The 12867-nt window shown below is 45.5% G+C and overlaps 1 protein-coding gene across 1 annotated transcript in view; it reads left to right on the top strand.

Moving 5' to 3' along the window:
* The window catches only part of BACE2 (beta-secretase 2), an 81960-nt gene that overhangs the window by 22853 nt on the left and 46240 nt on the right, over positions 1-12867 (top strand). The window contains exon 2 of the mRNA XM_066370161.1: positions 7759-7847. Coding sequence (XP_066226258.1) covers positions 7759-7847 — 89 coding nt within the window. The remainder of the gene's footprint in view (positions 1-7758; positions 7848-12867) is intronic.

Here is a 12867-nt window from a genome sequence, read left to right as displayed (position 1 = left end):
AGCCCCTGTCACAGAATATCTCTTGCAAACAAACGAGCCCTTTCTGGCTTCCTGCTCTAACTTCCAGAAGCTTGGCTGACCAGCCCCCCACTTAGTCCCTGCTCGGCTTCTCCATTCAAGGGGCAGAAAACCAGGTCCTGGATGTTGTGATCCCTGAAGATAAAGCTTCCATGTGCAGCCACCGTGGCAAACCAGGCGCCTCCTTCAGGTGTGACACTGGCTGCTGCGTGAACTGTGAGCCCAGTGGAAAGTTGGCACCCGGCTCGGACCCCAGATCTGCCGGTCCTTGGCTCAGCGGCAGCCCTGGATGCAGGATCACACTTCTGAAATTTGCATGTGGATGTCTTCTCCGAGTCTCAGCAGCCAAAGTGGACCCTGGAGCCTTAGAATATTGAGTGAAACAAGCCAAGAGTTAGCTCTCATATGTCAGCATGAGACCAAGAGCTGGAAATCCATGGACAGCTTCATGAGGCTGTCGGTGTAGGGTGGTTTCCTCTTCTTTCTCAAGAATGCTTAATGCTATTGCTAAACTACTGTTAAAAATGTCCTCAGAGTCCAGGAGGCTCTGGGATTGGAAGACCCTGGGCTCACCAGAACTCCAGGGAGGGCATTGGACCCTGAGAAACCCAGGTCGGAGAGCTCAAACTAACTGGCCTAAGTCTCTTAGGATAGGTGGCCTCAGTGACATCTGGGTGCCATTCATTCATTTAACATCCTTTACTGAACACTTCCTGTGTGCCCACACTGTGCTTAGAGTTCACAACACGAAGCCACTGGGGTCATCCATGAAGTTGCAAGGGAGAGAGAGGGGCATGAGTGGCTTCAGGAAAATTATAGAAATAGAAGGGACAGGACTCACAGATTTGTGGTGTTGGAGGCAGAGGAAAATGAAATAGAAGAGCTTGGGCACCGAGGGGACGAAGTGGCCGCTGATCAGCTAGGAGAGCAAAGGCAGGCAGGGTGAAAACAGGATGGGTAACTCTGGGATTTGAGCTGTCCTGAATGAACTCTGCGTTGTTTCAGCCAAGTGCCGGCACTGCCCATCCACGGGTCATTCACAGTGTTTCAGCTCATGGTCACATCCATCTCAGTGTCCCCTGCTGCAGGACCAGCCTGTGCACCAGGAAGGGTCTGCAGCTTGTGCACGCCACTCCTGATCTGCATCTAGACCAGCTGTGATGCAGAGGCTCCAGTGAGGTCTGGGGGCGAATGTGATGCGAGTTGTGTTGACATAGTGATAGGAGTCAGCCCCACCACACCTCTTTGAGAAATCAAAACACCCAAGTGTGCCAGACACCATTCTGGCTGCCTCACCTTTATCCCATGGGCTCCTCAGAGCTACTCTTCATGATCCCACTTTACAGATGAGGGCACTGAGGCTCAGAGAGGGTGGCAAATTCTATGAGTTTCCAAAGCCAACGGGAGACTAAGGCAGGGCTCAGATCCAGGTGTAACAAGCCTGAGGCTGCTGTTTTGCATGCTCTCTGCTTTAGAGACAGCACAGGGTGCATCCTGGGACCACAGGTAGAAAATGAACTTACAACCAGCATCCTTGGAATGGACAGTCCTTGCTGGCACATTCAAAGCTATGGGTGGGTGATAAAATTTTACCAGCTTACCTTTTCTGCTCTTCCTGACAGGGATGGGTGATTTGAAAAGTTTCAAAACTCTGGGAGCCCCCTCCCTCCAGCAGCTGTCCCACTGCTCCAGGGACAGGTTCCAGCTGCAGAGAGTCCACATGGCTTTTGAAATGTGTTGTCCTAGTAGGGCCTGTGGTGCAGTCACCCAGGCAGTCGTGAAGGCACAGGCATGTATGTGCTGTGTGTGTACATGCATACACACACATACGCAGAGCTTATATAAATTGTACGATCAAGCTTCTCTTCACAAAGTCCTTCAACATCTGGTTGTGTTAAGTGGAGCCCTTTGAAAACAATTTCCCCCTTCTTTAGAAAAACAGCCTTAATTTGAGATTGTGGAGAAATGGCGCGTGGCAATTATTTTTGCTTTCTTCATCAAGATGTGTTTAAGTAAATGAGATTCATCTCTAGAATTGAAGCACTGAAAGGACCTGATTAACAAGATTGGCGGCGACAATCGTGTGATAACTGTGGGCAAACAGCCCGCGTGGCTGGGCCGGGAAGGCCACTGGTGTGGGTGCTCTTGCTGGCAGACTCTGGCAGATGGGCTGCTAATGTAATTAGGAATCATTGTGTTAAATGAGCCATTATCTAACTGATCTGCTAATTTTCCTATTAACCTGCTGAAAAGGAGACAGTGATATCTGAGAAATCTCTGGCAGCTGATCGCTAACTAGATGCATAACCTAGTTCTTTCCTTCAATGCAGATGCTTTTACCTTTATTGCAGCAATTAGCAAATGGCTTTCTGTCTGGTTCTCACCCCATGCATGGACAGGTTAAGAAGGGGTCAGGGGAGGCACTGCTCAGTCTGTGTGTAGGTTTCAGCCAGTGGTAGAGGTGCAGCGGGAGAAGGTTTTAGCTTTTCTGACCACTCTGATTTTGTTTTGTTTAGGATCTAACTTAAAGTATATTTGGTCTTTGGGGCACATAAGGCAAGGTCTGCATGACTCATGGAGGAAGGAGAAGTGAGGCAGAAAGGATCACTGAGGTGCAATGGGCACATGCACTCAGTCCTGCTACAGGGACTCCTGGGAGGCAGCCCAGGCACCCTCAAATCTCTCCCCCAGTGGGGCAAGGGAAGGGAGGTCTCATTCCACCAGCTGTCTGTATTTGCAGTTGAGGGCTGCTCCCAGGCACACTCCCTCCATGCCCTTCATTTCGGGTGGGTCCTGGATGCTGGCGAGGCTGCTCCTGCAGCTGGAGGACCTGCTGCAGGCACATGGTGGGTGCCTTCATTGTTTGCTGCCATTTCACTTCTAATTTTGCTTATCCTTGGGTAGTTAAGAGGTAGTGTGTGTTTATTTCATAGAGCAGCTAGGACATGGATTAAGGGAGTCCATCCTAGCCAATTCTAGAGAATCTACATAAATGTTTTGCACAAGTGTATCAAGAATTTGGCCTGGGGAATTCTCTCTGGCTTCTCTCACTTTTATTGCAGGTTTGGCTTCCTCATCTGCTTTCCCTTTCCTCCTCCCCATCTCAGGATCAGAGGTTAGTGAGTTCCTATAGTCCTCATCTGAGGGCCATCAGAAAAAGACAAAAAGGACACTGACCTCAAGCAATTCAGGGGCTCATGGAACAGGGGTAACAAAGAACATCAAAACAAAGTGAGGAATACAAAACTCCACAAAATATTTTATTTTAAAAATGAGTGAGCTTTGTCTAGGCAGAGCAAGGCATGGAGATAAAGTCCTGACTGTCCCCAAGAACATTCCAGAAGGAATCTTCCTTTAGAATCTGTTGGATTCAGATCACTCTGGAACCAGCCTTTGGCCAGAGGTTCCTCTGGTTGTCACAGAGTTTGTCTCGATGGCTGCCAATGACTGACCTGTCTTTCCACCTTCTGCTGAAAATTGGGTGTGTAACCCACACTAGCATTTATCACTAATTGGCTAAGAACCTGCAGTGAGCTCACATGGCTGTATTTCTTCCTTGCAAGCACTTTGGTAGAGTGGTCAATCACCCTCTTCCTGGATAAAGGAGCAGAGACACAGGCAGGAGAAGGAATCTGCCCAGACACATGCTCTGAGTGGTAGAGTGGCACTTGATCCAGGCCTGTGTGACTGTCACTGCTCAGCACAATGAGGAGCCATGTTGACGTGAAGACAGCACTCCTGACAGGGGAGGGAGAATAAAACCAACCGCATGTATCCAAATCCTACCCACTTGTAATGTGTGCATAATGGTCATTCTTGTTTCATGATTATTGAGTAAAATCTTGTTATACGAGTTTCGGTAGGACTGCAGGGATTAGAGAATGCTATCCAAGAAGGAAGTTTTTGTTTTGAGGGGATCATAGAATATTTATACATCTTCTTTCTTATTTTCTAGAATAGGTTCTTTAAGATCTTTTGCCCTCTCAACTATTTTGTGTATAATTGGTAGGTAAGCAACACAGACTTGTTTCAGAAATATACAAACACATTCCCTTTCCCCACAATATGCATTTCTGCTACTTAGTTTCCACTCAGTGAAAGTCTCCTTCATTTAGTTATTCATAAGGGTTCATTGAGCCCCTACTAAGCCCTGGACACTGTCCAAGGTACTGGAGAGGAAATGATGACACACACAGGCTCTACTCTCATGGAAGGTGCCCTGTGCTGGGGACAGAGACCTCTCAGGAACGACATGCAAGGTGTGTCTAAGAGCAGAGCTGGAGGAGGGATCATCTGCCACAGAGACTGAGACGGAAAAGCCATGGGGGGAAACCAGGAAGGTGGTGTTTTTGAAGCTTCAAGAAGGGACTGGCGGGTAGTGGTAGTGGTGTTTGAAGGCTGGAGGAGGTGATGATGGGGTTAGTGTGCAGAGGTCACTGTGTGACCTTGGCTGGCACTGGACTGTGAGGCTGAAGCCCCATCTCAGCAGGTTGTGGAGAGAAAGAGAATGGAGACAGGAGAGACCCCACTGGTGCTCGGCTGAGACAGGGAGGAAAAGCAGGAGTGGGAGGTAGTGTGTTTGGGGCTTTGCTGTTTTTGAAGAAATGGACCAAAAATTTGCCCTGTCAACTCCTGCAATTTGTTGTGAACCTTCCTGGGTCTAGCCACTTGTATCACAGGCAGTTTTTAGGGAAAGGTCCGGGGACCCTTTATTCTTCCCTGCTGGGTTCTTAACTCTACTGAGGTCAGGACCACATCTCCCCCATCACTACTGCTTTCCCTTTTAAAAGTTTAATTTCTAGCCTGACTGTTGGTGGCACAATGGATAGAGCATTGACCTGGGATGCTGAAGTCCCAGATTTGAAACCCCAAGGTCACAGGCACGGAATCTTCAGCTTGAGTGTGGATCATCGACATGGTCCCCTGGTTGCTGGTTTGAGCCCCAAAGTTGTTGGCTTGAAGCTCAAGGTCACTGGCTTGAGCAAGGGGTTATTGATTCAGCTGGAGTACTTCAGTCAAGGCATGTATGAGAAGCAATCAATCACCAACTAAAGTGACTTAACTATGAGTTGATGCTTCTCATCTCTGTCCCTTCTTGTCTGTCTGTCCGTCTGTTTCTCACAAAAATAAAGAAAGAAAAAGTTTAATTTCTAAGGCCTTTTTCCAGTCACTCAACACACTTAAAAAAATTAATGCATTTCTGCATTCCTCCTTGTGGAGTATAGATAATATCTTTCTTAGGCACTTCTCAGTCATTTTTAGTTGTGCGTCAAAAGAACAAAACATTCCACGAATTTGAAACTGTGTGTATTTTCACTGTCCATTGTGGGGCCTAATGATGTGTCCTGGGGCTAGATTATAGTGTGTGTGGCACTGAACCCAGGGAGGCAGGAAATGATTTTGGAAATTCCTGGGATAAAGGAAGCAGCAGATGACGTTGGTGGCCTCTGGAGTGAGGTATCCAGAAAAAACCTACACAGCGAGCCTTTGCATTTTGGTCTTCATAACGTGGATCGCATAAAATTATAGGGCAAGTGGCATTATTTTTTTCTCCTTTTCTGTTGAGACTACTTGCAGAAAGGGAGTCACAGCCCGGGGGAGAAATCAACCTGAGAAATGCTCACTTGGGATGTCATCAAACAGAAAAAGGTGTTGCCTTGTTTGCTGCTCAAAAACATTTCTTGAAGCACAAGCCAGAGTGTTTACTGCTCCCTGGATATCCATCCCTTGCCTGACTCTGTAGCTGCCTATTTATTGGGGTGATTTGCCTCTTCAAACCATATGCTCTGGGACCGACCACAGTGGTGACCAGCTTTGCTGAGCTGTGACTCTGAATTGAATTTTCTTGAATGCTGGCTTCTGCTGAGCTAGCCGAGAAGACTGTACAGAATGCCCGGGTGATTATTAGAAGCCACCTCTGTAAAATAAAACAGTCTCTTTTGGGTAGCTTTCTTTGCTCTTGTGCCCCTGCCTCTGTCATATGGGGACAGTGCAGCATGGCAGAATCATGAGGTTGGGGGTGTGTACAGGGTCTCATTTCTGATGTGATGCAAATGGCTGTGGGTGGAATTCCATACCCAGGAAAGAAGACTGACTTGTTTGCCAAGAGAGTCCCCTGACACTGGGGCTATTATGCCGAGGACAATGGTCTTGTGTCCACTTTGACTATGCCCAGTTGTGCAAGAGCTCGAGGCGGGGACATGGAATGCCAGCCTGGGAACCCAGGCTGCCAGGTGACTTGGTCTTTCCACATGCATCCTGCTGGGCTGTGGGCTGTGTGGTTGCCCGTGGGTCCCAGGGAATACTTGTGAAAACAACACGCTTCCCTCACTGACCCTGAACGTGGAGAGGAGGAGGGATGTTGGTTCGGGAACCTGTGTTTTATTAACTGTGACTTTTAGTAACTGAGAAAGAGTAGTTCTCACTGCAGGTTTTTTAAGGGTGCTCCATTGTCTTGACTAACAGAAGCACTCTTCTCTGGCAGGCCTGAACTTCCCTAATTTGCCTCATGATGAATTCTGTTTTATTCCCCCATTCTACCTTCCTCCCCTCTCTACTAAGCAACTTGAAAAGCTCGTCTTGTCTCCAGGAAACTTTTAAATCTAGGACACAGAGAGAGTGATGAGGACTCAGGGCCCTCTGAGTTACATATATTAGTTACGTCTGCGTGGACTGAATGACTGCTATTAGGCCTTGGTGCTTGCCAAGGTGCTTGCATTTGGAACTTCATTCTAATGATGGATAAGGTCTGGGCAGTTGCTGTTTTCTCACGGACCATGTCTGATTTTGTGATGTGTAAGAAGAAATATATATTTGAAATTTGTCCCAGTTCCTGGCAGGGCTCTTGAAACCCTTGGAAGTTCCTAAGCCAATTAGAGTGACAAAGGTATCTTTTGTTATTCATAACAAACTCCTTTGGCCACACCCAAAGTACATTAATGAGCTGGCTTTTGGAAAGGAGGGGGACTAACTTGGAATTAGAGGGTTGTAACTTTCAGCCTTACCTCCCTGAAGGAGAGAGGGGTTGGAGGTGGAATCAATCACCAATGGCCAAAGATTTAATCAATTTCACCCAGTGATGAGGCCTCCATAAAAGTCCTCAATGACAAGATTAAAACTTAATGTGACATGGGAAGTGACCAGAACTGCAGAACAGGAAGAATTGATGGAGAAGGGGCACAAAGCAACCCTTTGGAAAGAACAGAAATTTCTGTATCTTGGTTTGGGTGGACACCATGTCTAAACTCATCAGTGGGAAAATCTAAGGTCTTGTGATTTTATTATATCTAAATTGTACCTCATTCAAACTGAAAAATGAAACCTGGACAGGTGTTCCCAGGTGCTATGCAGTGGAAATGAGGGGAGGCCCCAGTGGCTCAGGCTTTCCAAGTGAAATTGGAAGGCAGGAATTGCTGATCTCAGCCAGGTGACAGACCTGGATGACAGAAGAAGGGCTCTGCCTGGTAGCACCAATGGCTTGGAAAGAAAATCCTGGGTGTTCCACTGAGTTTGTGTGCTTTAAGGCTTGCTGTGCATCGAAGGCAAACTGTTTCCCCACCCTGCCACAGCTTCTTAATGGACTGTGTTCACATGTCAATATTATAACAGCTTTTTAAAAATCTTCTAAGTTTTTCCAAGTAATAAATTATTAGTTCTTACTTTTTAAAAGAGTTATTCAAGAGTATGGCCTTATTCAAGTAACCTGATGGTTTCTATTTCTTTCCCCCTTAAAAATAAAAGCTGCAGATTCTCGTTGACACTGGAAGCAGCAACTTTGCCGTGGCTGGCGCCCCGCATTCGTACATAGACTCGTATTTTGACACGAAGAGGTAAGTGATGGGCCCATGGTTGGGCCTGGCCAAGTTTGGGGGCACTGCACCAATACTTCAGAGTACCCTGAGGCAGGTCCTGGCTGGGTAGTTCAGTTGGTTAGAGCATCATCCCAACATGCTGAGATTGCAGGTTCAATCCTCGGTCAGGGCACATGTAAGAATCAACCAATGACGGCATGAATAAACGGCCGAGTTGATGTTTCTCTCTGTCTCTGTTGCTCTCCCTCTCTCTCTAAAAAGAAAAAAAAATCAATCAACAAAGTACTCTGGAGCAAAACAGCCAACAGCCAAAACTCTGTTTTATTTTGAGGAAAATGTGTGTGTGTGTGTGTGTGTGTGTGTGTGTGTGTGTGTGTGTGTGTGTATCATTCTGTGTATGTGTATACGTTTGTGAATATGTGTGTGTGTGTAGTGTTTGTATATGAGTGAGTGTGTGTGTGTGTGTGTGTGTGTTCATTCTGGGGAATTTATAAGAAATTCTAATAGTCTCTGTACATTCTCATGAGAATAGCTTTGGAATAATGCAAGTCAAACAGCAGTGTTGGAGGTGTATAACTTTGATGTTTATGGTGGCCTCCCTCATCCTGAAGTGGAGATGGGCTCGAGCAGGGAGAGGGGCACTGGAAATGAGGAGTATTGGGACTGTCTGGGCGGGGGTCTACGTTGCTTGGAAAGTCACCTAAACGAGTTTCTTTGTGATGCCTTGAAATAAAATGCAGAGGAAATGGGACTTACCTATATATATAATTCTAATTTCCCTGATGTAATACAAGGGAGAATAAAAGCAGGTGATTTATCGAGAGGTGACCAGTATCTCAATAGGTACACACTCTGGTTCGGCCGCAGTAGGAGACGCGTGATGCAGGGAGAGCTGAAAGCTTTCTATGGGCTCGCAGCGCCCTAGGCAGACCTGGTAAGAAGCAATGGAGGTAGACTCGGACACCCAGAGCAGCTTGGGTTGATGATGTGATTTTTCACATTGGGGAAGGCTCTTGGTAAAAATCCCTCCCTGAAACTGCATTGTGAGTTTCATCCCATCAGCACTTCTGTCATTCAAACTTCATTGGCAAGTATTGCTGAGCTCTTCTTAGTACCTGTAACACATTACTCACATGTTGACCTCTGTTCCTGACGATGTCTTTCTTATGAAGAGGGCTATTCTTCCACAGGGCTCCCAGGTTAGTTCCTAGCTGAACCAGATTGAAGCAGCACATCTCTGAATTGCAGGCAGGTTCTGGTCCGTCAGCTGTTACTGCACTGAGATTCACCTTACCTTCTTTCTTCTGTGTTCCCATGCCTTTATACACTTCTATTTACACAGATATATTCTTTTAAAGCCATGAACTGTGAAGATAATTGACTTTTTATGTAAATTATGTATGATTCATTTGTCAGATGCTTTCAGGTAACTTTGGAGTTGGCAAAAGGCACATTTTCCACTGTTGCATCTGATGGAAGCCAAGAGAACGTTCTCACTGCCTTTCTCAAATTTTTCACAAAGGTTTCTGTTCTGAAAGGCAGCTCTTGCGCTGTGGTGTCCCTGTGTTTGCTTGTCCCTCTGATCTCCCTGAGTTATAATAAGGGGTCTGGTTGGGTTTGTCAGCCTCTGATGCAAGTATCCCAGACTTTGGATATTCAGGTTTAATGCTTCCTGAAACATTTCCCAGTAATTGGAGATTTGGCTTGGGGTTCTTTGACAAGATCTCTTTGATTTATGGAAGGAGACATCAGGCTAGCATTAGTCATTCGTGTGGTTTGTTCCCGTCAAGCCCACTCTTTGTGGTCCTGAGTGTTCCAGTGAGTTACTATGTAGCCAAAAAAAAAAAAAAAGATGGTGTATTTTTTAAGATGTGTTTCTTTTTTAACCAATTAAACAACCTCCAGCCATTTGGCTTGATGAGAGATTCAATATACTCATCTCTCTGACCTACTAATCTATTCAGGAAATTAAGTCTATTTCTGTTAAAACCTCTCCTCCTCCTTCCTCTACTCCATCTGGGGTGAAGCCGCAGAGCAGGGTGACAAGGGGGAGCGGTTTCCTTTCCTCAGCAGGTGCTTGTAGGTGGAATTCGGATATGAGAGAAGTACCTGGTGACCTCCTTAAGGAGGCAGACTGGCCCCCCGAGACCACATGCCTCATCTGTCCATGTGACAATGACAGACATTTTTGCTTGATTCTTTTTTTTTCTTTTTTTACATTTATTTTTAATTTAGTGGGATGACATGGTTCACCAAAACGTGCAGGTTTCAAGTGTATAACTCACTATAACACCCTCTACATAATTTCTTGAGCCCACCCGTGGTTTGTGTGCCCCGGAGGGGACTTGCTCTGTTGGAACCTGCTATCATTTGCCATTGTTGAGAACCCGGGTGGGCAGACTAACAGAGAGCCCCTAGGCCATCAGTGACAGGCTGTTCTGGTCATTTCCAAAACCATGGAAGAGCCAGAGGGGTATCTGGTTCCCAGGTCAGGCCAGCAACCCTGAAGGTAACTCTAAAATGTGCAGAAGTGTCCCAGGAAAGTCTTGGCCAAGTCCTTTAGGACCTTCCCTGGGTGGGGTAACCTCGGAGTAGAGCTGACCCGAGGGTTCATCTTTTGAGCTCTGCCCTTCCTCCTTCTCCTTTATGTTCTCTGAAAACAGTCATGAGTTTTTTCACAATAATAAAATGTGTTAGGCTCTTTTCTTCTCCATTCAATTGATGTCACTTTTTAATCCCATGTCCCCTGAACATTCTTATCAGAGGGAGAACGTCTCCTGAATTTGGTTCAAAGTGATTTTATTGCTGTGAGTGAACTTTTCCCTGGCACCCCACATCCATGACTGATTGCTGTTTCTGAACATGCGGAATGGATGGTACAAGGGAAAAGCCAATCTGGGCTCTCTCAGTTTGGTTAATTAATGTGCACAGCCACTGAGAGCTGAAGCCCTTTAACGCCAAGAATAGGACGTCAGAACGCGAGGATGGAGGAATGCATTGGGTTTTTAACTTAATGCTGGAAACTGTGCACTAGTCACACTCAGAGCTGCTTACAGTTCATCGCTGGGGCTTTTGCTCATGGAGGTTTAGTTTGAGGATCCCTGGGAATATAAGTTTAGAACTACTTTTTCTCCATTATCTAGGACTGTGCTTTCTGCAAGGGTCAGCACTAGCCACATCTGGCTATTTCATTGATGTTAAATAAATGGTTAGTGTTTTTAGTCATACTATAATCACATTTTAGGTGGTCAATAGCCACCTCATCATTAGAGACTATTTCTCACACCGAGGTCTCTTGGGCAGTGCGGGACTGGAATACACAACAGCTCTGCCTTTTGGAAACCTGCCAGGTTCTGCCACCTCCCACACCGCCATAACCAAGTCTCCCTCACACCTTTTCCCCTTCCCGTGGGGTGGCTAGACTTCAGAATGAGACAGTTTGGGATAATCCATAAGAGAAACTCTAGAGGAACATTTTCTAGGGGGGGGGGGGGAAATCTTACATTTTCTGATAGTTCAGACATTGAATAAAGGTGATTATGTAATTAATTATAATAACAGCAGCTATTTTTGTTGCATTCCTTCTGTGTTCCAGGGTTTTGTTCTAGATGCTTGATAACATTCACTCTTTTAATCCTCCAAAGTAACCCAAGAGGTATGGTACTATATTATCCACATTTTTTAGTTGAGGGAACTGAGGCACAGAGAGGTTAAATAACTTGGCTCACGATCACACAGCTAATAAGAGGGTAAACTAGTACTTGAACCCTAGCAATGTAACTCCATCTGCTTCTTGTCTCTCTGCAAATGGCAACAAAATATCCAGAACGTTCACCCTGTACAGGGGAATAGTAACCTGCTCAAACACTGTAGAAGACGTACTCAGTAGATGTTCAGGCTCTTATGGTTTACATAAGATTCCAATGTTTTTGGTAGGCCAGACACAGTAAAAACAAAACAACTTCTCAAAAGAAAGTCATGGTACTTTCAACTGTTTTAAGGAGATAAATAATCTTCAAGATCAGGAGTTGGCAAACTAGGGTCCATAGGCTACATTGGACCTGCTGTCTATTTTATAAATGAAGGTTTTTTAAACTGAATTTATTGGAGTGACACTGGTTAACAAAATTATAGTTTCCAGCTGCCCAATTCTATAGCATATCTCTGTACACTGTATTGTGTATTCACACCCCCCAAATCAAGTTATAAATAAAGTTTTATTGGAACATAGGCAGGCACAGTAGCTTATGTATTGTCAGGAGCTGCTTGCTCATTATCCTTGCAGAGCTGAGTATTTGTAATAGAGGTCATGTGACCCACAAAAGCCCAAACATTTATTTTCTGGCCCTTTACAGAAAAAGGGTACCAACCTTGTGCTAGATCACTTTCGCCAAGCATTTAAAAATAATTAGCTTCTTCTGTTAGCAGTAGCGTATATTTGAACTTGAGGAATGACCCCTAATTGTCAAAAGGGATTGAATAACTCACTATTTTTATTAATAATCAGTGTACAGGAGTGCCACCCCAGCTGTCTACCAAGCGCACCTGAATGTCCATGGTCACTAAAGCTTGGCACTGATCCTCAGGTGCCCACCTCTCTATGACTGGACTCTGCACATTCCTTGTGTCATTGCTGGAGGGTGCCAGGGCCCACCACTCTCACATTGTCATCTGCACCTGCCCTTGTCAGGAGATGTGCACACAAAGCATTCACTTCATGCTGCTCTCTCTTGAAGGCAAGTGAGCCAGCATAGGAAGTAAATACTAAAGTTACACATTCTTCGTATTTTCTATTCTATTAGGAAGTTGGAACAAAGTAAATTTCTTCAAAATATGTCTACAAGGCATTTTTGAAATAACTTTTTTCCTCTAGTTATTAAAGTTATATATGCAAAAACTGTGGTGGGCCTAACCACAAGAGCAAGCCTCCTCCCCTCACAAAACCCCACCCTGCAGAGGTAGCCACCGTTGATATCTTAGTGTAATTACTTGTCTTAAAAATTCTGCCACATATATAAGATTTTTCCTTAATTTTCTA

Source organism: Saccopteryx leptura, chromosome 2 (genome assembly GCF_036850995.1).
Source record: "Saccopteryx leptura isolate mSacLep1 chromosome 2, mSacLep1_pri_phased_curated, whole genome shotgun sequence".
NCBI lineage: Eukaryota > Metazoa > Chordata > Mammalia > Chiroptera > Emballonuridae > Saccopteryx > Saccopteryx leptura.
This window is presented reverse-complemented; position numbering and strand designations above follow the sequence as displayed.